Here is a 23,946-nt window from a genome sequence, read left to right as displayed (position 1 = left end):
GACTATACAGTGCGTGGCTCCTATCCTCGGGATTACCCCTGTGTGTGTATGACAATGGCAGCATCACCTCCTCCACTTTCCATGTATGCTTTACTGACACCAATGTTTCATAAAACAGTCCATTGGACCATTACTCAGTATAATCATGCGGATACTGTTCTTGCCTTTTTGGAGGTGTAATATTACAACTAAAGGCAATGCAACCGTGCTATCATACATACACAGTACATTACCTACGTAATAAAAACTATCATAGTATGATTTGTTGATACTTATCATTCTGAAGCCCTCTCAACAGCCAGTCAAATTCTAGAATATCACGTGACGAAAGATCGAAAGGATGGAAATCGTCACATCGTGAGCAGTGATGTGACGATTCATCGATCCTCCCTGTATTAGTCACTTGGGTGCTGTTCGTTATTCCGAAGGTACGTCATTCCGAAGGTTTGTTAATCCGAAACACACAAATTCCCTATACAAGATGGGGTTCGTTAATCCGAAAACGAAAAGGGTTCGTTAATCCGAACATATTTTGTGGCGTCATTCCGAAGGTTCGTTAATCCGAAAATGAAATATGGTTCGCTATTCCGAAAGCCCATTATAATATCCGAAAATAAATTAGGGTTCGTTATTCCAAAAATGAAATGGAGTCCGTAACGAACCTTCGGAATAGTGGGTTTTGTTTCATTTTCGGATTAACGAACCTTCGGAATAACGAACCTTGTTTCATGTTCGGATTAATGAACCATCGGAATAACAAACCTTATCCCATTTTCAGATTAACGAACCTTTGGAATAACGTACCTTCGAAATAACGAACCTTCGAACTAAAGAACCTTCGGAATAAAGAACTGTAACCGATCGGATTATGACCAATCACCACAATTACGTATACCCTGATTTTATTCAGGTATGCAGTAAATCATATCACTTGACATCCCCACTTAGTTGGGTACCTAAGGGGGGGGGGTCACCGTGCACCCCCCCCCCCCCGGACTCGCATTTTGTATATCGATTCCAGTTCTCGCTGCATTAGTCACATGATTGCTTCATGACTAAACCGACCATTCAGTTCAGACATTAATGTACGGTGTAATTCAATGTAGTTCTACACCGAGACCATAGATGTTTGAGTCGTGTCACCGCGAATAGAATAATAATCAGATAAGTCGATCTTAAGAAATGACAACTCTTTTCCTCATAAAGGCCATCATTTCTCGATTGGTGAACAACAATTAGATGATAAAGATACATTTTGGTTAAAAATTTTATGTAGGAGATTTGTGTCTCGGTCAGAGTGACACAGACTTGTGAGGCTATACTGTATCATTTCACTATTCTCTATTTGGGACTTTCCGAAAATTTCGTGAGGGGTTTAATTCGCAATCCTGGAGCGCAGCAATGATGGAAAATAATTCGTGTAGGGCCTAAACATGCATGCACGTCGCATTTATGTCAAGGTCAGACTTTATGATTTCTGTTAAATTTGCGAACAGCAACCGACTGAAAATCGCTCGAAGTAAACGACGTAGACAGAAATATCATATGAAATTATCTTTTGAAATAAATGGTGGGTCCCACCTTTTAATAGTTACCCCTGGGCCCCGTTTTATCAAAAGATAAAATCGATTTTAGATTTCCTTACCACACTGTCTGCCATAGATTTACAGTTGAAATCAACTTTATAATCAATTTTAACTCTTCATAAAACAGGGCCCTGGTGTTGATATGTTAGCTATTTCAAAACCAATTTTCGTCAAATGAAATTTGAATTCCTTTGAAATATTGTACGCTCTCTCTTATTATTTCATAAGAGGTTTCATATTATCTCACATAAAAAAAAAGTTGGAAAGCTGAAGCCCCATCTCAACCAACATGATACCATTCCTTTAAGGTTTAATAAAGTGAATGAAAAAGAGCTGAAATGAATTTGATATGGTGTAGTGTTTTTCTTATTTTCTCCCCCTTAACATTAAATTTAGTGTCCCCAAACTTGATCAAAGCTAAATACGATTTGAGATGTTTATCATTTTATTATTTTACTGAATTGCTATTACTTTTTTTAAAATAAATGCATGTGTATTTCTCAATAAAGCAGGATTGATAAGTGGGACATTTACTTTGTGTAATGATGATATTGTTTGTACTGTAATTTCAATTTCATTCTTTAAAAAGTCCTGACAAACCAAAGAAAATTAAGAAAGATTGAGCAAAATATTGTCTTCAACAAGGATGCACAAACATAATCCTTCATGGGCCGTGGCAAAAATATAATAAATGTGACCCTGCATCACAAAACCAACAAAAAGTCACCAGACCTGGGTTTTTAGTTAGGGGCAGATTCTGAGAGACCAGACTTAAAAGAGAGACCAGTTTTGAAATTATGTATCAATCAATTAAAATGGCCTCTCCTAAAGAAAACATATCCTACTGTAATCTGGAAAAGTGTTTACTGAGAAAAGAGGCTCCGCATAATCTTAAGATAGGCTCTATTCAAGCGCATACTCTTACTAAGCTGTATTAGCTGTGCATTGAATGGGACGAAAATGTGAATCTCCGCAATTATAACCCTGAAGGGATTATCAAATTAAGCTGAAATTCCTCATGCTCTATCAGCACTTCCAAAAAACACCAACTTTCAAAGCAGTATCGCTTCATCCTTTTAAAAGTTATGGAGTTGAAAGGGAAAAATGAATGGGTTTTTAAGACTTGAAAAATTGCCTCTATAAGACCAGGGAGGTGAGAGGAAAAGGCGCCTCCCTGATAAGACATACCTGATCACACTACTAAGTTGCAGAAAAAATAAACACTCCAAACTAAGGGATAATGTAGAATAAGAATAGCTCTTTCAGAAAAGAATGTATTATGAAAAAGTTGAGATTGACGTGGCTGACCCGCGTTTCACCCTTAGGCCTTACATGTTGGTTTGATGCATGGTGTTATTGTTTGCAATAACAATAAACATCTATCAACAACCAGTCAGCTATAAAGTATGCCAATCATCACGTGTTTTTACATCTGCTGTAAACATCGTCATGAAATCATTGACCCTATTATATAATCACTATCACTGGCGCTGAAATAGCATACAGTGGAGGCCAGTACTAGTGTTATAGGGAAAACCTCAGGATGATTTTCAGATTTTTACATTTGAACAACTATAAATTAATCATGGTTTACAGAGTGTCAGAATTTATAGTGACTGGGATGATGAATAAGTATGTTTTCAAAATTTATACGAAATTGCGATGAACAATAGGATGATGACATGGCAGCCTTACCATAAGAAGGCGTGAGTTGGGGCTCAAGGAAGCAGAGCAAAAGAAGAAGGCTTGCATGAATTTTACACAGGTGAACTTGCTATTAAAGAAAGCGGTGTTGTAATTGAATTGCACTGCTACATTTCAGAAACAATGTGAGCCTCCTGTGTCATCGGCGCTGTTCAGTGTGATTTTTCAGAGTATTGGTTTCTCTGCTCAAGAACCATCCACAATTCTATACATGGAGCTGTCAATTTACGCTACATGATGTGAAATTATCAAAATCGTCTGGAATACCCCTCTATAAGATTCAACGACAGTGAACGTTGAGGGCAGCAAGAAGCCACCTCCAAGTTCACTTGGTCAGAGCTTTCTTGGGTCTGTTGTAAATAACGCAACAGGATAAACACCCTATAAAACGACATTATGTTACAGAGAAAACATTTTTGCAATAAAACACGGGATTCAAATCTAAAACACTGTCCACGGTGCATAGATCACGTCGTGAATTTCCTCACTATAGATCCTGGGCTGGCATTATACCTTTATTATGTCAGTTTTCAATTCTCATTTCACAATTTTAAGGGTGTATTAATCATTGTTAAGTATTATGTAAAGGGCTTGTCGTTATCCCATGCGTTGTGCTCATGGCTCTATTCAATAATATTTAGAAAGCCCCTTGCATATCTCGGAGTTGACAAAGATATAGCTATTGTTTATTTCTGAGTATTCCGTCAGATTTATCTTTGAAACTACTCGAAAGGTCGTGTGATTCAAACGAAAATGACTTTCCCTGCATGGATGACCTGAATGTCTCCATCGACAACACCAGTCCTGTAGTTCAAGGAGAGGTATAGTGAAATCACCGTGTTTTGTCAATACAAGTGTTACGACATTTGCTCCTGTATGGGACAGTTGCTCCTTTTCTAAAGAAACATATAGGGTAAGGGTTAGGGTTGTGTTAGTGTTCGGTTTAATTTGCGTGTGGATTAGGATTAGGGTTAGGGTTGTGTTTGCTGGACATGTATTGTGTGGCTTTTATTAAGCGTGCAGATGTTTCATGGGAGCAATCATTGTCGCAGTATAGCAAAAAACCCAAATATAATGGGACAGTCTTGTCCTTTTTTTTTGTAAATAAAGTCTATAAAACTCTACAAGAAACCCTATAATACTGCATGCATTACACTCATATGTAAACGTTTCAGCTGAAATCGGACAGTTACCTGTAGTTCATATGGAATTCTAAAGATTTGGTGGCATCATTCAGAACCAAAAATGCAATAGCAGCCAATGATAGTGCACGCATGATTTCGATTGAGCCATATTTCTATAATCCACGTCAGAGAGCACAAGATTTGAGGTAAATCTGGTCAAAGATATTATGATTTAGTACATTAAGTTTTTTCTTCGAGACAGAAATAATACATCATGTATATCTCTAAAAAATCGAGTGAAAATATTCACTCTTAAAGGGGTGAATAAAAAAAAGTGTGAATTTTGAGTGAAAATGTTCTTTTTTACTCGTTTTAGAGTGACTTCAGGGATCACTCTAAATTTTTGAGTGATCCTTGAGGTCACTCCAAAATGAGTGAAAATTAACATTTTCACTCAAAATTCACTCCAATTTCACTCTAAATTCACTCTTTTTTGTATTCACTTCTTCAAGAGTGAATAGTTTCACTCGATTTTTTTTTAGAGAGTATAGGGTTGTGTGTTCTAGTAAAAATTATGCTTGGCTAAGCGTGCAGAATGTTTCATGGGAACAATGAGATTATCGCAGGAGCAAAACAAATATCAAGGTATACGAAACTCTAAGAACTCTATGATACTGCATAAACTGCATGTAAACGTTTTAACTGAAATCGGACAGTGTGTTACCTGTAGTTATGCAATATTCTAAGAGTTAGTGGCATCGTTTGGAACCAAAAAGTGCAATAGCAGCCAATAGTGCACGCATAATTTCGATTGAGCCCTATTCACAATATAATCCACGTCAGAAAACACAAGATTTGAGGTAAATCTATAGTCAAGGATATTATGATTAGATTTGAGGTAAATCTATAGTCAAGGATATTATGATTTAGTACATTCAGGTTTTTTCTTCGAGGCAGAAATAATACATCATGGCATTAATTGTATAGTGCACATGGGTATGCTGTTCAGGGCATGCAGGGCACACGTAAAAGCATGCAGAGCAAAATAATTATACAATATACTATAGTATCGTTTGCAAACTCTGGATTTTAAATTAGTTCTGGAGCACAACAAGGAACGATATAGCATACAAACCCTGCAATGATGTCTCATTCCTTTACAAGGTATAACAAGCACCTACACGTAATTTAAAGACGATTTACTTCACTTTTTAAAGGCATAATGTACCATTTGCAGATGAAACAAAAACCCAGCATTAGTACTTCAAAAGAGTAGTTCTAAAATGTGAGTTAGGGATAGAAACAACCAATGTAAAAATTTGAACAGTATATAACCGATGTTAAGTATTGTTGAATATACCAAATGTGAACAATAGTTATACAATTAGTCCAGACTAAACCGTCTACATACGATTAGCATTTAATGAGAACTTTAATATATATATATTTGGATGCTTTGCGAATGACAATTGACCTATACACATGCGTCAAAAGTGATATCTTGAACATTTTTAATCACTGTTCCCAAAGGTATGGCCTAGTGTACATCATTTCTCAAACATTGGTTTATAAGAGAAATCCCCTACACGTGCACTAATCTTCCTGACCATATATTATAATGATTGTATGACATGTTGCTGCTCAAATTAAAATGATAGGTTTGAGACATATTCATTCATTCATTTACTTTTTTTAAAAACTTTCTGATGGTTCAACATTAAATTCTAGTACAAAGGGCAATTGCCATGCCACGAATATATTGCATTGTATACAATTTGTATCACTATGATGAAATCTGCACCCTTTTTTGCCTGCACTCACTCGCTCTCTTTCGACAATATGTACATATTTCTCTCTGACGGGAAAAAGGACTGGCTAACATCGGAAAATCACAAATTTTCCTGATTGTGGTGTCCTTGTAATAATAATTCATTTTTGAAGAGCCAAAAGAGTGTGTGTTTGTGTTTCTGTGTTTATGCAACCCCACCCCACCCCACCCCCAACCCCAAGCACTGACATCTGCACTCAACAGGTCTGGAAGGATAAAAAGGAACTTGTTTCAAACACGACCTATTTTGTTCGATTTCAGTGCAAACACTTCTTATCGAGTGCACGGCCAATGTAAAGCAGTCTACCATTGATTATCACCGAAATTATGTCCCTGTAATGTTTTGATCAAGATAATCTTATTGGGAATATTCAAGAGATAATTTCCAGTTCCAGATCAGGTGCAACCGGCGCACGCCCCTTTATTTTCGTTAAAAACAACAGAAATAAAAAGAAAAAATGAAATGAAACCCGGACGTGGCGCCAGTAAGTTGCAACCCCCCCCCCCCCCCCCCTCTACAGAATTCTAGCCGCATCTGATTCCGGTATACAGTAACCCAGACGGGATTTGGGGAATGAGTCTCATGGGTTCTCTGAGTTTCTTCTTCACCAGTTGAGAGAGAAAAATAATGATGTCTCCTTATACAACCTCGATTGAAACAATCGACCAATCAAGCGGCTAGGACACAGTTCTTAGTTCCCAGGTATCACGTTCCCGTTATCCCGGGTTCACTCGGGCTTCTGCTACACAGCTATCGAGAGGTGAAAGGTCGAAGAGTACAACAGGGCGAAAGTGCGACTTATTAGTCTGCGTCGAAAGCAGCCATAATCTCTTCTCCTTAGTTAAGTACTTTTTCCCAAGTTGTTCCCATCTCAACTCCTCGTACATAAAATAGAAATCCAGGTGGTGATGAAAACATACAGAACAATTATCACTGTGCTAAACATTTGTATAAAACTTAAAGTTCTTCCTCATGCCTTAATGACCTTTCCAGATAACTGAATGTAGACATTGTCTTGTTTTGTTTCACTCCCTTTCTTTGTCATGCGTGTCTTTAGTTTTATTTTCTGCCTGTTCCGTCCCTGCTTTTGTTCTTGTCCTTGTCATAGTCCCCTTTTTTATTATTTCGCCTGACATCGGGATATCAAATGTTTATACATGGTCCTGGAGTCCTTGACGGATCTTGAGATGCCCTCACCTTCTAGAGTAATTCAAAAATTTTACAAGCTATGCTTTTCTTGTGAATTGCTCTTTTCCATAGAGTTATAAATTAAGATTGTATTGCTTAATTGGTGAACTGCCCTATTTATCCAAACCAGAGCTGATATCATTATAAAGATTTTATTCATGTTTTGTTGAAATGTACGTGATTCAAAGTTCCTTTAAATATTATATAGGCCCTACTCATGTAAGCGTTATGTATGTTAGTTTATGGAAATAAAATCATTTGAATTGAATTGAGTTTGAATAATACACGCATGTACTATCGCTATGTCGGGCTATATTTGACATTGTAACACAGGCCTTTATGTGTGTCCATGCATATAGGCTTATTTTAATTTTAGTGGGGCCCAGACTATGGGCACTGCATGCTACACTCGGGTTTCCAAACACCATGCACTACTCACAAAATAATGTTTTGCTTGATGTACGATATCATTGTGTATCAATTTAATGTTGTTTTTTTATGGTACCAGATTTTAAAAAAAAATGACTTTAAAGGGACTGTACAGTACTGGTCGAGGAGGGGGTTCTTGTTTTGAACATTCCTAAGTGAGACAATGAGAAACCTCTTATGAAATATGAAAGAGCATGTAATTTTAAGAAGGATTCAACGTTTATTTGATGAAAATGGCTGAGATATCCAAAAAAGAGCAATTCTAATAAAGTGTGGGACCCACACTTTATTACGATTGCTTTGTCTTACTTTGTTTTTGGATGTTTCAGTCATTCCAAACCCGATTTTCATCAAATAAACTTTGAATTCCTCTTAGAATACTCATGCTCTGTACTACTAGTATATCATAAGTGTTTTCTTGGTATCTCGCAAAAAGTTAAAAGCCCAATTCTCATCTCCACCAATACTGTACTATCCCTTTAATTGAGTTGTAACATTTTCATAACTACCTAATTGTCATCTGAACATGCTGTCATGAGATTAAAGATTAAATATTAGAGGGATTAATAAATCATCACTATGTATACAGTGGATTGTGGGTGGATGTTGAAAATTAGCTTTTTGAGGCTGAATTTGAGAATAACCACTCCTTACCAGTATTCACAACATATCACGCACCACGCGCTGTCCATGCGCCGCGATACACCGTGGGACCTTTTCTATGCGTTTTGATTGGTGCATTGGTTGTGACGAAAATGGTAATCTCGACGTACCTGGCTCATAATTGGTCACAGGGAGCGGCATTATTAGCATATTAATAAGCTTGATTCAGCAAAGTCGCCTCGCGCGCCGGTGATGAAAGTCCCTGTGTAATGCACACACGTGAGTTCACCAGCACGTTTTTTCAAATTACTACATACACACCACTACACTACATACACTTTATACACCAGAATAGCATTGGTGAGTCTTCTCGCGACACAAGCGCAACAAGCTGCAACGCTAGTAATATGTTGCACTTTTGCCGATAAACATTGTATTATTTCGTTGTTGTTCAACCATCCACAGTCTGTTATCTACAAGAGTGTCTTCAATTTTGCACTGTTAAAACTAGATCTTCTAGACGGCATACAGGTGAGTACGTTTAACGATCAAAGCGGAAAATGTTTTGTTATTTTTACCGTTAATGATTGCCGCCCATACTAAATTACTATGCTTCCCCGCTTAGTTAGCTCTTGCACGCCCGGTACGCCGGCCGGCCAAATGTTGGCTTCAATTTTTGCCTTTTGTTAGTCGTTATATTTTGTTTACTTTATTGGCAAAACAACTAGCGTAATGTTCTTGGTCTTCTTTTCATTGCAAAATGAACAATTAGTCCGAGTTTCTTTTGTACCCTTGTCGGGACGGATTGATTTTCAAGTGCATTCGTTTCGCCCCGTTCAATCGGTCCGGCAGAACCATCTAACGTGTTAACAGACTCCATCCCCATTACTACTATGACTCGACATAGCCAGGATTGTTGGCGTGTTTTTCGGCATTGATACTGAGAATATATGGGCGGGCGGGCGCGAGATGCAGATGCAGATGTAGAGTACTGTATGCAAGACTTGGCACAACATGTGCTGTGCCTGTTGTGGCACAGCGGACTAAATACAATGTAGAAAACAGTAGATCTAGGCCCCTACACTCTACAGTTCAGTACTATTAGAATTAGAATTATTAATGTGATTGTTAGGCCTAAGGCTAGCTGGCATTTACCAGCAATTTCTACAATTAGTATATTACAGTCGAGCTGCAACTCAACGTATGTGTCTGTAAATTTTACAGCGTAAAAATGTGACCACAATAGTACTCCCAGTCTCCCGCCCCATTCCCAGCCTCATTCTACTTCAATCTTCATTCGTACTTGATTCTCAAAGTTCAAACTAACAAAGAATCGATGACTATTATTGCATTAATGTCATAATGAGTCAAGCTCACAAATGTAATGATTTATTCCTCTTATAGGCCCTCTTGTACAGTAACTGTTAGTGTCTATACATAACACTACTTTCCATGCTTTATTGGCTAGAAGTAAAACAGTATAAATAATACAAGTGATAGTGACACTGACAGTATGACTCAAGCTCTGCTCGTCTAGAACCTACATCACGTTCAATCAAAATGCCGAACTTGCATAATATGTGCAGATAGATCACACAGTCCACACAGCACAGCAGAGTGAATGGATGATTACAGGGCCTAGGCCTATTTGTGAGCAGCTGAGCTGACCATAAATTACCAGAAAAGTATCACCAATTGTACAGTAAGAGTATAAAACTAAAAGAGGCCTTTGATTGATTGAACTAGAGGGTAGAGCAGAGGCAGATTTATCAGTGTATAAATTTGTATAAAAAAAACAACTTTTGAACCGTGTTATTTAACAGTAAACCTTAAGTGGATATTTTTGCACAAGTAATTTTTTGCTCTCAGTCTCACTTGAGAAAAAAAAGGAAATTTGCTTGTTTTTACTTGTGCAGAACCAGAGATGAACTTGTGAAGTGTTGATTCATTCAGCATTTTATTTCAAGTAAAAATATTTGTGTGATCTTTATTTTCGTGCTAGTTTCATGAAATCAAATGTGTAAACTTTCCACACTACGGTACATGATACATCAGGAATTGCTGCCAATTTGTTTCTGGGGTGGTCTGTTTGGGCCACTAAAATATTTGAATTTTAAATTTTGGTGGCCATAAAATAAAGTGGCCTAAAATAAACAGAAATATAAGAACTCATTTTGAATTTTAGCTACCTGATTGTGCTTGTGCCACAGCGAGATAGCCTGTATGGAAATTTGGTGGCCTGGCATAAATTTCAGATGCCTACACTTGTATGGCACTAGGCAGCTACTGATGTTGAGCCCTGCTGTGGCTGCCACAAAAATTTCCTCTTAAGATACAGTATATTAACATGTACATAACATATTGTAAAACACAATACACTAAAAAAAGGTAATGCACTGTTCTTGTCGCACTTCAATATTGAGTAAAAATTGGCCATAATAGCGACACAGCTGACTGCACTGGTAGGTGGAGGTGTCACCTGTGGACCTATACTCATGATGTGCCACCTGTGGACCTTTACTCTTCACCATGCAGTCCAGACAAGACAGAAAACTGAAGTCTCATTCCTCTATCTGGTTATTTACATCCAAAACATACATGTACTGCCAAAGGAATTCAGGTCTGTAGTAAACTCCTCGATTACATAATCAATGTTGATGTCATCACCAGTTATAAATGTTTTATAAAATACCAACTGGCCACAGCTTAATGTGTGGACACTGAGCAAACAGCCAGGCCTGTTGATTCATTCCTCTATCCTTAAGACAAAGCCATGCATGACTAATAGATATGTGTATCATCACCCACCATGTATTTGGCATCGATTCTGCCCATAGTCGCTGTAGTTTGCACATTCTGGGAGTTACCGGTATACCGTACTTTAAATGAAAACTCTTGCACAAGGCGGACTCCTGTTGCCGTTGCATCATGCAGGAAACTGATGTGGTCAGCTAATATGTTTTTCATTGAACTTATGGAATGATTCGTGTAATGTAGCCACAGTCCTGAACCCATGCCAGATTTTGATTTTTTCCCCATTTTTTTTTTTTCTTCACCTAAGGAAATAAAATTTGTGCTAGGGATATGCATTATTAAGCATACACTCCCTCTTTTTGCCCCCAAAGGATATACATGTGTGTAGCAGGTGCACAACATACATCATAGCATTATAGCCTGACCTCAAAAGTGTCACAGAAAAGGGATTGGGGTGGGGGGGGGGGGGGGGGATGTTGAAAAAGGCTAAAAACCAGTCTGAGGGTAAGAGCAGCATAGCTCTGTATTGGCAGTTTTGGGTGTTTGGCCGCAGATCTCACTGCAAGAGCTGCTCAAACCTCAACATGCTCGTCACACGCCCAAGAAATGTGAGGACAGCTTCCTGCTTCCTGTTCAGTGTATTTAATGTGCTTCTCTCTTCTCATCCCAAAAATGTTTAAGATTATGAAAGGAGAATATCTATGTGTTTATAGGCCCTATAGCAAACTGGTACATGGTACAGTGTATCTAAATATTCTTAACTTTCTTTGCTGGCACATTTCCAGTCGGTACAAATATTCCCAAATCATCATCAAATAAAAAGAATTTTACATTCTGAGGTCATGCTCTTTGATACAAACTGTTCCCACACACATAGTGCATGGTATGAATTTCTTTCTCACAGAGAGAAGTTAATATTGTAGAGAATTTTGAACTTGGGCCTTTGCCTGGAAGAGCATGTTACAGGCATGATAATTTGCAGCTGACATTTTATCCTTTTTCTTGTTTGACTTTTACTGGTCAGTGTCATTGAAATGTGCAGCGTTGGCAGTTTGATACTGTGGTAATAGTAAGGGGGAGGCCATTAGCCATTATGGAAAATGATGGTACAGTTCCTATGCTGCATTGAATTCTTCAACACTTGATAAGTCTAGGGGAAAAAAGAAAAGGTGTGTCTGTGCAAAAGTAGCTATGTGCACCAATTTCCGCTGTAAAACTTCCGTTTTGCAGGTCAGGTTGAATTTGGAATGGATCAGTTTTATGATATCTAGCAGGCACTGGTGTGACAATCTGTGTGGCTGTGTCTGCAAAGTCCTGATTGTGCCGCAGCTGAGCACAAGTACATACAGTAATCAATAATACCTTTTATGTTCCTGTATGTCCGTATGTGTCCATATGTGTGTATCTGTGCCTATGTCTGATAGTGATACACTTTGGAAAACATGATCTTCTGGTGCATCAGTGAGCAGGTGTGTTTTGGCTGCAAAACTTGCTAACAAGCATGATCTTCAAGAGCTTCAGTGAGCAGGTGTGTTATGGCTGCTGAACAAGCTTAATGAATACCAGGGGCGGGATCAGGACAAAAGGAATTACTGAAGCGAGTAGACCTGCCCTCATTGGGTTTCTTTCCTTCCCTTCCTCTATTCAGTCAACTTGCCTTAGAGACGGTCTATTATTGATCAGTTGCTATTAGTAAACAACTGTGCTCACTTTTGTCTGTGTCTCCCTCTCGCACTCTGGCCATTTGCAGATAGCACGCAGTCTGGTGTCGCATCGCTCGTACAGAAGGCAAGCGTGACTATTGCTCTTTCCTCTCCAATCCCGCCTTGCCTTCTTCGTTCCGGACCGGACACATTTGATTTGTTTTTTTGGATTTCTGGACACTGACGTTGTTCTCCCAGGAACAGTTTATAAAAGGAATGGGTGACATTCGGTAAGTTTCTTGTCTCTTCAATACCTATCTTCAATAAATGTCTCATAATACATTGTAGTTTTGAGAGCACGTAATTGTGTTTCTGTATTACAAACATGAATGTATTAACAAAGTCATGTATCTATTGAAAGAATGTGCTTTCAACCCTACATGTAATGGACTGTGATAAACTGTGGTAATTTATTATCCACTTTTCTTTTATCAAGTACAATTGTATTTTTCATTACCGCTATCATAATAGTTAGGGTGAGGCTTTGGTACAATTGTACATGATGCACACATACACTTACAGTACATGTCTGTATTCAAAACTTGATGATTATCAAGATATGATAATGCCAATTTATGGAATACTGTGGCAAACATTTGACAAGCACTTAACAGCATTAAAGAGTAGAAAAAAAGTCTCTCATATTTTCAAAAAGTGTGACAATTTTTTTTTAAACGTCGTATCAAGCCTCCTTGTGGAATACACTCCTTCATTGTTGTCACTGTTGAATTGAAGAGTTGGTCCAATCATTCACTTTCAGACCAGCCTAAGATAAGATGGACCTGTTTCTTTTTTTTTTTTTTTTTTTTTTTAAGGCTTGTAACACATGAACCAATTTAGGGGAATGGATTTTGCATAGTTAATATTTTCAGTGGGAAAGTAATTGAAGCTGTATACGTATACTGTAGGTCCATGTGCTGTACTTCATGTCATATCCCATCACATTTGTGTATTTCATGTGGCCAATAGCTGCAAGGATCCAAAAGACAAGAAAGAATCATCATATGTAGACAGGTACTTTGAGAAGTTGATGTTTAATTAATTCATTCAAATTTTCCCCTGTGGCATGCCTATTTAGTTCTTTGCACATTGTGTTGATCATCTTATTCTGGTTTACACCAGCATTACCTCCCTTTGCATACCCTACAATAGTAAGGGTTGTGTGTTTCTAAACTGTGTTTTTGCATTTTGTTATTTTTGCAAAGTGTAGTTATATGCTTAATGCGTTTTGCCTTTAGACATACACTTTGCACTGTTTCAGATTGCAAGAAACTTCTAGCGTTATTTGTTCATTATTTATAAACTGAGCTCAACTATATGTATATGTAGAGCAATATTAATTATATTGAGTGTGAGCAGCAGACTGTTGAAAGATTTTTTACTTCTTGTGGTGAGAATAAAAAGCATGTATTTCATATAAGACAATATTTGTGAGTTGAACATGTACGTATGTACAGTTTAATTACTTGATGAGATATGGGGGATTTAAGACTTTATTCATGATACTGTAAAAGTGGTTTCTTTCGCGGTGGTTTTATTTTCGCACTTTGAGGTTGAACCGCGAATTTAGCATCACGCGAAAATGTTTTTAACTTGCCGCTTGTTACATGTACAACGCTATTGCGCACACATGCACACACGAAGATTCCGTGCATTGAGTGTATTGATCATGGTGGTTAACACACACAGCGATACTGCGCAATGTAGATACAAGCATGTTATAAAGTACTCGAGAGACAGGATTTCAGGTAAGCCTGCATTTAATTTTGATTTCGTTTTGATATTATAAAATAAAGGAATAATTGGATTAAAGTTTGGGTTTTCATGTGCAAAATAAACCGTTTTTGCCGACTGTGAATTTACAGATTTTGCCTACCACGGATTTAAACGCGCGAAAAAGTCTGCACCGATGGAAACCGCAAAAGTATCTGTACGCGAAAGAAACCACTTTTACAGTAGTAGAACAATATCCTTACGACTTACTGCATGCACACAGTTATACATGGTGTAGTGCCAGGTTTAAATTGTACAAATTGTCATCTGACAGAAACTGGATACAACAAATATATTTTTAGTGTGTGGAATATGTGGGAGGTTTTATTCATTCTATTTTATTCATCACACAGGGTAATTCCATATACTTACATTATTTATAGTTGCTTTTTGCTTTGCAACTGTAATCAAATGCAATCTAAAGAGATTTAGAGAGATTTGACTTCAGGAAACTTAGGCAATGTTAGGTACTGTATGTACTCAGCTAGACTTCATACCAGACTTTATATCGGAGGTAAAAAAGTGAATATAGTACTGTATATAGAGCATAATATGTGTGTCTTTGTGTGTTTGTGTGTGTGTTTTTTTTTTTTTCTTTTAAGGCATTGTAGTGTGTTACCCTTTCTGTCACAAATTTGTCTGTAGAAAAAGCAAATATACTGCAATTATTGGTTTTATGAAAAAGATCAAGATCTCTGAAAACAAAAACAAAACAAAAATGTATGTTAGTGTCTACTACGGCACCTAATTCATGATACCTATGGCACTTATTGGTTGGTGGCAGCTTTTACTGCTGAAAGACATAAAATTGTCACAGGAAGACACAAAAAATATGTTGTCAAGACTAGAGTATAGATTGCATGCCCTGAACCTGCGCTGAGGTATAAATGTTAATGAGGTGGGGGGAGTCGTTAGGCTGCTGTAGTTGTATTCAAGTGTGCAGTGCTCTGGAAAATGTCTGTATTCCTCCCGCTATCCCCTTCAGTCCTTGAATTTGTAATCTAACCTTTACGTGTGCTGGGGGCAATGTAAACAAGCTTTTCAAATTGTGATAGATTCGTGGGATGGGTAGCTGTGAGATGTACAAATTGTACTAGATGCAATGCAGCGTTGTGCTCTGCAACAGCCAACTCTTTTTGGACACCAATTTAAAGGGAAATTCCAGCCAGCCTGATATGCTCTGCATGAAAATTGAAAAATCAGAAGAAAAATCACTGAAATTTTTTATTTATTTATTTATTTATTTATTTATTTATTTTTTATTTATTTATTTATTTATTTATTTTTTTTTTTTTTTTGGGGGGGGGGACAAAATCAGACCCACGACAAACTTTGCAGTTGTTGAAATTCAGAGACTATAAGAAAATTGACAACTCATGTGTGATTTACTAATGTGTTGAGCAGCTTTTCGTTCAAATTGTGTCTGGTTCTTGATGTGCTTTTAGCTAGATACCATTAGAGTAATTTCAGATGTCTTCCTCAGTGGATAAGTTCAGGGGGAATACATTGTATGCGTTATAAATGCAGTTAATTTTTGTAGCCCCCTTGTGATGCTTGTGTATCATAGTGCGTCTCTAATGATTTGGGAATTCATCATTTGGTTAAAAAAATCTGAGTTTGTTTACACACTCATTTTCTTTTCTTCAAGTTTTTGTTTTTATTTCAGTTTAATTCATTGCTTCTCTTTTCCCTTGACTGTTTTAATAAACAAAGTGGATGAATGAAAGCATAATATTAGTACACACACACACACACACACACACGCTGGAAGAGAAAGCTATTTCTTCTCACGTGGTGCAAGTCATTCTATAAAAATTTCCATTTCAAGGTCTTACTTTCCCCATACCATATGAGATGACTTACAATGACTTGCACAGACAGTCGTGCAGTGCCTTGTATCGGTGATGTATCTTGCCAGAGTGTTGTTAGCGCAAACATATGTTGCATGAAAATTTGTGGTCAACAATGCTAACTATTTTTGCAAAAATGCTTGCATGAAGTAGTTAATCTGTATTTTTATTGGCAATTGCTTTGTATGTTCTTTTTTTTCTCAACGTAAAGAAAAATCAATCATTTGCCCTCTCATTGTACATGTTCCCTGAGCTGTGATTTTGAGAGTGAAGAGCCTTAAAATTCATTTCCCTTGACAGTCTGCCTGCTAAAATCATTAATGGTGGCGTAGCTGGGGTTGCTGGAGTAACCTGTACCTTCCCAATCGATCTTGTCAAGACGAGACTGCAAAATCAACAGATCATTGATGGCAAGCGCATGTACAACAACTTGTAAGTATCCTGATTTGTTTCTACTTCTTCATGCATGTCTGAGATATGTTTCCTTAATGTTGCAAAATGATTTGTCATTACCCTTGGCAGGATCGTTTTTGAGAACTCTGGTCTCTTGTTGAAGAATATTTAAAAAAAAAGAAGAAAGAAATATTGCTTGGTATTTGTTCCAGGCACAAAAAAAGAGGGGGGGGGGGGGGGGGGGGGGCAAGTACAAGTAGGTGGTTGTCATTATCATCCTTAGCCAAAGTCCTGAATTTTGATGTTGTACATTTAAAGCATTGTTCAAATATGCCTGTCTGATGTGCCATTGTGACCAAAATGTTGATTTTAACACTTCATATTGTTTGTGTCTATTGCATAGATTCCACTGTTTTGTAAAGACAACAAAAGCTGAAGGTCTTCGTGGATTATACAAAGGTGAGCAATGTGATTTGTAATTGATTTAGTCTGCATTAATCATACTTTATGGGTCATTGACCACCTGTGATGGAATGATATTTATAGTTTCATCACAATGGGTTTGTATACTTGCATAAGCAAAAAAAAAAAAATGTTGTGGCAAACACATTTTGCCTACCTGATATGATATACTTGTTTGTCCATGTGGTAATCTGATAAGGGGAAAAAGCATGAGGGGAACAACAATCTTTTATCTCAACGTGCTTCTGGAACAAGTTTCATTTATCACTGGCCTTTGCTCATATTTGATATGATACAATGGATTTGGAGTGATATGCAGTTTGAATCTCATGATGAACTTTATACTACCTCATTGTTGCTGACAGTGTGCCTTTTGACTGTGTAATTGAATTGTGATATAATGACCTTTCATGTCAGTAATCCACAATGGGGGCAGAAACATGTATAAATCTACAGAGAGTATATAAGATGCATGTCCCCCCCCCCCCAAAAAAAAAAAAAAAAAAAAAAAAAAAAAACTGTTTCTTGCATTTCAGTGACCATCGTGCATCAGTACTATTTTTAAAGCTGAGTTGAATTTCATCATTTGCAAATAAATTCAAGGAAATTGTTGGAATACATTGCAGACTGCAATCAAAAGTGCACTTGATCCCACTTGAGCGGAAGTTGATATATCAGGGAATTACTTTTCTGATGAATGAGGTTGCACTTAAAATGTGGATCAGACGGGGGAGGGGGGTTAAGTGACGCGTAACTATTGATTTGTATCTGCTGCGCTGCCAGCATGACGTCAATCCATGTTTGGTCAACTGTTCTTAGTACGCAAATAGCAAACGCCTCCGTGCGTGTAATGGTCACTGTGCGGAACTGCCTGAGGGCGTATACTGCAGAGGAGCTGAATAGTACCGTGCTCTGAATAAAGCCATTTATAATGCAGGGTGCTGCCTGCATAAGTAGTACATAATGCATGGACCAGCCTGAAGCTGTATGTGATACATTGGGCCAACCTGCCCACGTAGTGATGATTGTGCTATAAACCAATTACTGCATCATTTGGGAGATGAGGGTATTTGATGAAGAATGTTTTCATGCACGTGTGCAAATTACTCCCTTGCATTGATGGGCCAACATAGCTATAAATAACTCAAAAGGTGCTTTTGAATTGCCAAGGTTAAAGATGGCTAACTAAGGATATCAAATATTTGGATGTTATTACCAAAAGAAAAAATCAAAATGCGGACTCGTGCAGTTTCATTTTTTTGGGCACTTAGATTCTTTTATTACGTCCATTAAAAAAGACTCAAACAAGAAAACTGGCTCCCACAACTCATAAAATATACAGTATCATGCATTTTTATGCCTCTGTTCCAAAGGGCGCTGCATGGATGCATTGTTATTATCTTTTTTTGCCATGTATTTATTTGATTGTACTGTGTGTCTTATGAGTCTAACAGTCATTTTCTTCAATATCAAAGGCTTTCCCAGATATTTGCATTTAATATGATAATTTTATCCCCTCTCTTTAATAGGTTATGCTGTCAATGCCACTTTGATCTCTCCTGAGAAGGCGATCAAGCTAGTTGGAAATGACTTCTTTCGACATCTCCTGCGTTCAGATGGGTAAATGAAACATACAATTGCATCACATATGTGCTGTCAACTACATGTAGTATGTGTAGTCCTAATTATAGCATTGACCGATTGTCGTTGTTTGAGGCTCCTTGATTTTGCCATACATGTACATGGGCTTTCCAATGGTTACTTATTTAAGTGTTATATTGTGGAGGGATTTTTCAGGATGTGTGGGCGTGTGACATTTGCTGTCATGTAAAAAATTGTTTAAAAACAACAACAACAACAAAAACGCATGAAAGAAACTTTGTGAGACGAGTGTTGCCGATTCTGTATTCTGAAGCCTATATAAGTTCGGTTGTGAAATAGAGAGATGCATGTACAATTTGTCTGTATCCTGTCACACTGGATGAAAAGTAGATTTTAGCCTTCTCATAGGATTCATAATTGTGACAGAGGAGCAGTAGGATTGAAATCAGATCATGAAGAAAAATTAATTTGCATTGGTCTGCTATCATTGGCATTTATTAATTTGGAATGGGAATATGTTGTACTGAGAGATGATGTCTTTTTATTCTTCTATTCAGCCATGCCTTGCCGCTGCATCGAGAGATGTTGGCAGGAGGGGGAGCCGGCTTCTGCCAGGTGATAATTACCACGCCGATGGAGATGCTGAAAATTCAGCTGCAGGATGCAGGCCGCAAAGGTATGAAACTCGTTTGTTGTGCAGTGTGTGTGTGTTGTGGCCATCGTGTTTGTGGTGGGGAGCACCAGTGTGCAAAGGTGGTGTTTGTGCAGCAACCAGTTTGAGCTAGTCGTGTCGGGTGATCTAGTCATATAATTTTACCAGTCATATACGGTTACCAGTCTTATCGTGATTTTTTATTACAGCAGAGAGCAATAAGGGTTTCACCACTTGCAGTTGTCTGTAGTGTGTAATGTCCAACACAGTCCTAAGTGTAATGAATGGAATGTCATTGCGTATTAGTAGAGCTAATTTTATTTCAGCGCGTGTGAGCATTACGATGTAACTGTAACTCCACTTTCTGGGCTTTAATAATGTTACTGGAAATTTTTTTTTTTTTTTCATTTCTATCAAATGTTTGTGTCATCAGGGTTTAAATACAAGTGTTAGCAATCTGACAGGAAGAACAAACATGTTGGGAATATTGCCATGCTCTAATTGTAAAGCACTCTCAAGCATTATGTCTATGAGATAAATGTCAGCAGCTGTTAAACTAATCAGAGCAAATGTCTCATGTATCAGTGTGACTGTGTCCTGATTATTGCTGGGTGGGGTTCCTCATACGTTTCTAGTCAGCCCTGGACTAGTGTTAGGGAAGACAAAATGCCAGAAGGTCAAGTGGAGTTGCAGGCGATGTCTGGTGAGATGACATCTCCAGACACCCAAGGGAAGAGCCCAACATTTGCAAAGTATTGTGGGTAACCCTTACACAGGAAGAGCCTCTGTGCAGGGTGGGGTGCTAGACACACACACTCGCCATCTTGCCCAGGGCAAGTGAAATTCACCATTGGGCAAGTGAAATGAATGGTTAGTTGTCTGATAAATATGTAAGGCAACAACTCAATTGTTAGTTTGGGCTAGTGAGAAAATCATTGTTTGGAATGCCTCTGTCTATGAGGCTTCAGATGTGATTCATCAGGGAAACAGTTCAAGATGCATTGAATACGAGATTGAATTTGAAATGTAATCGGTGAATCAAGAGGACTTGGGGGAATTGCTTTTATAAGTATTTCATTCCAATCCAAGAAGGCATTGATCAGTATTCTGATGCAGGTTTACTGATGTCAACTCTCATGCTATTTCATTCCAGTTCACAAGCTCCAGACCAATGGTGTCAGCTCCATTCCAACCAATGATCTTTCAAGCAAACTCAATCCCGTCCTGGCCCGTTCCTATTCCGCTAATTACAATGCCAGTCCTTCCGCCATGAGCATCGCCCGCGAACTCTTCAAGAGCCAGGGCTTCTTCGGTCTCTACCGCGGTCTTGGAGCGACGCTGATGCGGGATATTCCATTCTCCATGATCTACTTCCCCCTCTTCGCACATCTCAACGCATTGGTGAGTAAGATGCAGTGACTTTTTGTCAAGTCCAGCAATTTTGGGATTACGTTTGTTTGGTTTGTGAAAAGACTATGAGAGCAGATTTTTAAACTTGTTTATGGTGTGCTCTCAATTTAGTTATTGAAGCTGGAAACCAAGCCAAACAGATCTTCAAAAACTTGTGACTTAAATGGTGCAATGAAGATAATATAACTCTCATTGAGTCTCAGGAGTCATGTTGAGATGCATAAAAAATGGCCATGTGATCATCTCCGTTTGTTTCCACTTGCTGTTACAGGGTGTAAATCCCGAGACTGGCAAAGCCAGCTTCCGCCACTCATTCATGGCTGGCTGTGTTGCTGCAACAACAGCTGCAATCTCTGTCAACCCCATTGATGGTGAGTCAAAGCTGTCCATGACTGCAAAAATTCTTTGCATTTTCAGAGTAGTCACTGTATTCTCGTGAGTAGTTCGGTCCTTCGGTGCTGGTTGAATGATAGCAAAACGTCCCGGCACAAAATGCATCTATTTCTTCAATAAGACTGAAAAAGAAACATCCACAAAGTTTTGTTTTGTTTTGTTTTGTTTTTTTGTTTTTTACTTTAACAAAGCAGATTAAAATTCACCAACATTCAAACTACGAGAAGTTATTAACTCTTTGCTGCTTGCCAATTGAAAAAACTGAAAAGTAATGCTGTCTTTTCCCCCATTTGATTGTCTAAACAATCATGTTTTAATCTTTCGTTTGCCTTTGTCCCTGATTTTCTTTGTTCAGTCATCAAAACTCGACTGCAACTCATTGAGACCGCTCAGGGGGAGGAGACGTACGCTGGGATCCGGGACTGTGCAAGCAAAATCCTGCGAAAGGAAGGTCCGCAGGCATTCTTTAAAGGAGCTTCCTGCCGCTGCCTCGTCATCGCGCCTCTCTTTGGCATCGCCCAGTCGGTCTACTACTTTGGGGTAGGCGAGTTCATCGTCGACAGGTTCCACGAAATCGGCGTGTGAGGAGCAGCAGCTACACACATCATTTTATGTGTGTCTGTGGTCTACGACACTGAATACAGTATTTCATGGTGCTCTGAAATTGATGTAAGTCATACATTTCATGCTACCTGTGTTCTGGGACCCCTCGTGTCTCGTGTGCCCAAACAAAGACTGGGCTGCTCTCTGTGGAGAGCTTGCGTATGGTATTGGCCATGTCGTCATATCATTTGTCTGTGAGTTATCGTTGTTGTTATTTTTTTGTCACATGCAGCTTGATTGTTGCCAGAAAGGTTATTTAAGCTCCTCTTTGAGTACTGCTGCAGTGCTGCCAAGCAAAGATGTATCTGTATATTTTGAAGTCTGACATTTAAACCTTGAGAACTTTGCGAGTGAGGCAGATTCCCAGTTGGGACATTGCTGCCTGAACTCAAAAACACACACCGAGAAAATTACCACCTTGCATCCAAAAATGTGTGTATGTCACTAAAAAGCAATAAAACAAATGGCCTGTACGCATACCCATTTTCATCATGTTCTTTGCAGAGGGTTTGTAGTCTTGATAAACTAAGTAGGCACAGTCATACATTGATACTTATTTTTTGAGTTAGGACATGTTACAGGAAAGGCTCTATGAGAGCGATGAAATATCATATACTCCTAGACAAGAATGTCAATTAGAACATTAGACGAGAACAAAAGGAAAAAAAATCAGAGGACTAGCATAGGAAGCATACTTTGACCAGCAGAGGACTATTTTGTAGAATAATCCAAGAAAAACCAGCAATAATAAACCTTTTATTGTCATTCCAAGAGAATGGGAACTCGGTGCCGAGCAGTTATTTTTCATGCTTAATTGCAGTATTAATTGTCCTGTGTCTGTGCCCTGTACTGATGTTTACAAGAAACAGTATGTTCATGGTAAGATAACTGTATGTGGTGAAATGTCTTTGTTATCCTGACTTTGGTATATCAGTTATGGTGTTTTTGAGGTACAGATAGCTATGAATATATCTATAATGTCAATTATAATGGGATACAAGTACTCCTGTGTCTGTGGTCAAATGCAAGGTAGTCAGTTTTAGGGTATAAGCATCGGTCAAATCCCGTTGTGAAATGGAAATTTGTTAAGTGTTGTGTATTTGAATTGCTTGTGAATGTACTGCCATTCCCAACAAACAATTAGAAGGTCCTAAACAAACATGATGTCATTCAACTGCAAGTCATATGCACAACCCCTCTGTGCATGCCTGTGTGTTATTTCCAGACAAGCTTACCATGCCTGCCCAAAATGCAGACACGAGCATCCCTTGTGGTATGCCAGCTCAAAGACTTTGTCCCACTCCCCTCGGTTCAGTGTGACCTTGTTCACCGGTGAAAGCCACCCTGAGAACATAGCTCTTTTTTTGCTGATTGTACAAGTAATCTATGTTTTCACATCCGAGGGCAGCAGGTGGCATGCTCCTACTGCACTTTGTCTCCTACAGTGTGCCACGTGTGCACCCTGTCACATGCTCAAGTGGTAGCCCCCCCCCCCCCCCCCCCCACACACACACACACACACCATACCTACTTGAGTGAAAACAGGAGCAGTGCATTGTGCCAGGAGTGTCAGGAGATGTTGTGTCATACAAACCATTAGATTGTTCTTTTAATGGCTTGATTTTACATTAACTGAAAGGCGAGAAGGGAAGTTGTCAGGGTAAAATAAGATAAGGGAGCACACCCAGCAGCACAGACCATGGGCAAATATCGAAACAATCGCTTCTCTACCTCCACTTGCAAGTCCATTCATTTTCACCATTGATCATTACACCGTAGGAATTGCTCCAGCTTTGTGAGAATTGACATCTCAACAGTATTCTTGATGGTGGCAAGTAATTCAATGTGAGGCATTCATAGCTTTCACGTGGATGGGTTAATTGCCACA

At 38.5% G+C, this 23,946-nt stretch overlaps 1 protein-coding gene across 1 annotated transcript; it reads left to right on the top strand.

Moving 5' to 3' along the window:
- Positions 1-8,838: 8,838 nt before the first annotated feature.
- On the top strand, positions 8,839-23,483 carry LOC139727443 (mitochondrial glutamate carrier 2-like). Its single transcript, XM_071638398.1, has 9 exons — positions 8,839-8,994; positions 12,968-13,150; positions 16,844-16,975; positions 17,340-17,395; positions 18,928-19,018; positions 19,558-19,676; positions 20,806-21,053; positions 21,334-21,433; positions 21,811-23,483. Exons 2-9 carry the CDS (start codon positions 13,137-13,139, stop codon positions 22,038-22,040), a joined length of 990 nt encoding a protein of 329 aa, XP_071494499.1. The 5' UTR covers positions 8,839-8,994; positions 12,968-13,136; the 3' UTR covers positions 22,041-23,483.
- Positions 23,484-23,946: the final 463 nt, after the last annotated feature.

The sequence above is a fragment of the Diadema antillarum genome, unplaced genomic scaffold (genome assembly GCF_040938485.1).
Source record: "Diadema antillarum isolate AM-2024a unplaced genomic scaffold, OU_Dant_1.0 seq00000131_RagTag, whole genome shotgun sequence".
In the NCBI taxonomy this organism is placed as follows: Eukaryota; Metazoa; Echinodermata; class Echinoidea; order Diadematoida; family Diadematidae; genus Diadema; species Diadema antillarum.
This window is presented reverse-complemented; position numbering and strand designations above follow the sequence as displayed.

Excerpts from the sequence above, each read along its gene's own strand:
- LOC139727443 (XM_071638398.1), top strand. Across the intron at positions 17,396-18,927 it reads TCTTCGTGGATTATACAAAG|GTTATGCTGTCAATGCCACT; the intron begins GTGAGCAATGTG and ends TCTCTTTAATAG. Across the intron at positions 21,054-21,333 it reads TCGCACATCTCAACGCATTG|GGTGTAAATCCCGAGACTGG; the intron begins GTGAGTAAGATG and ends TTGCTGTTACAG.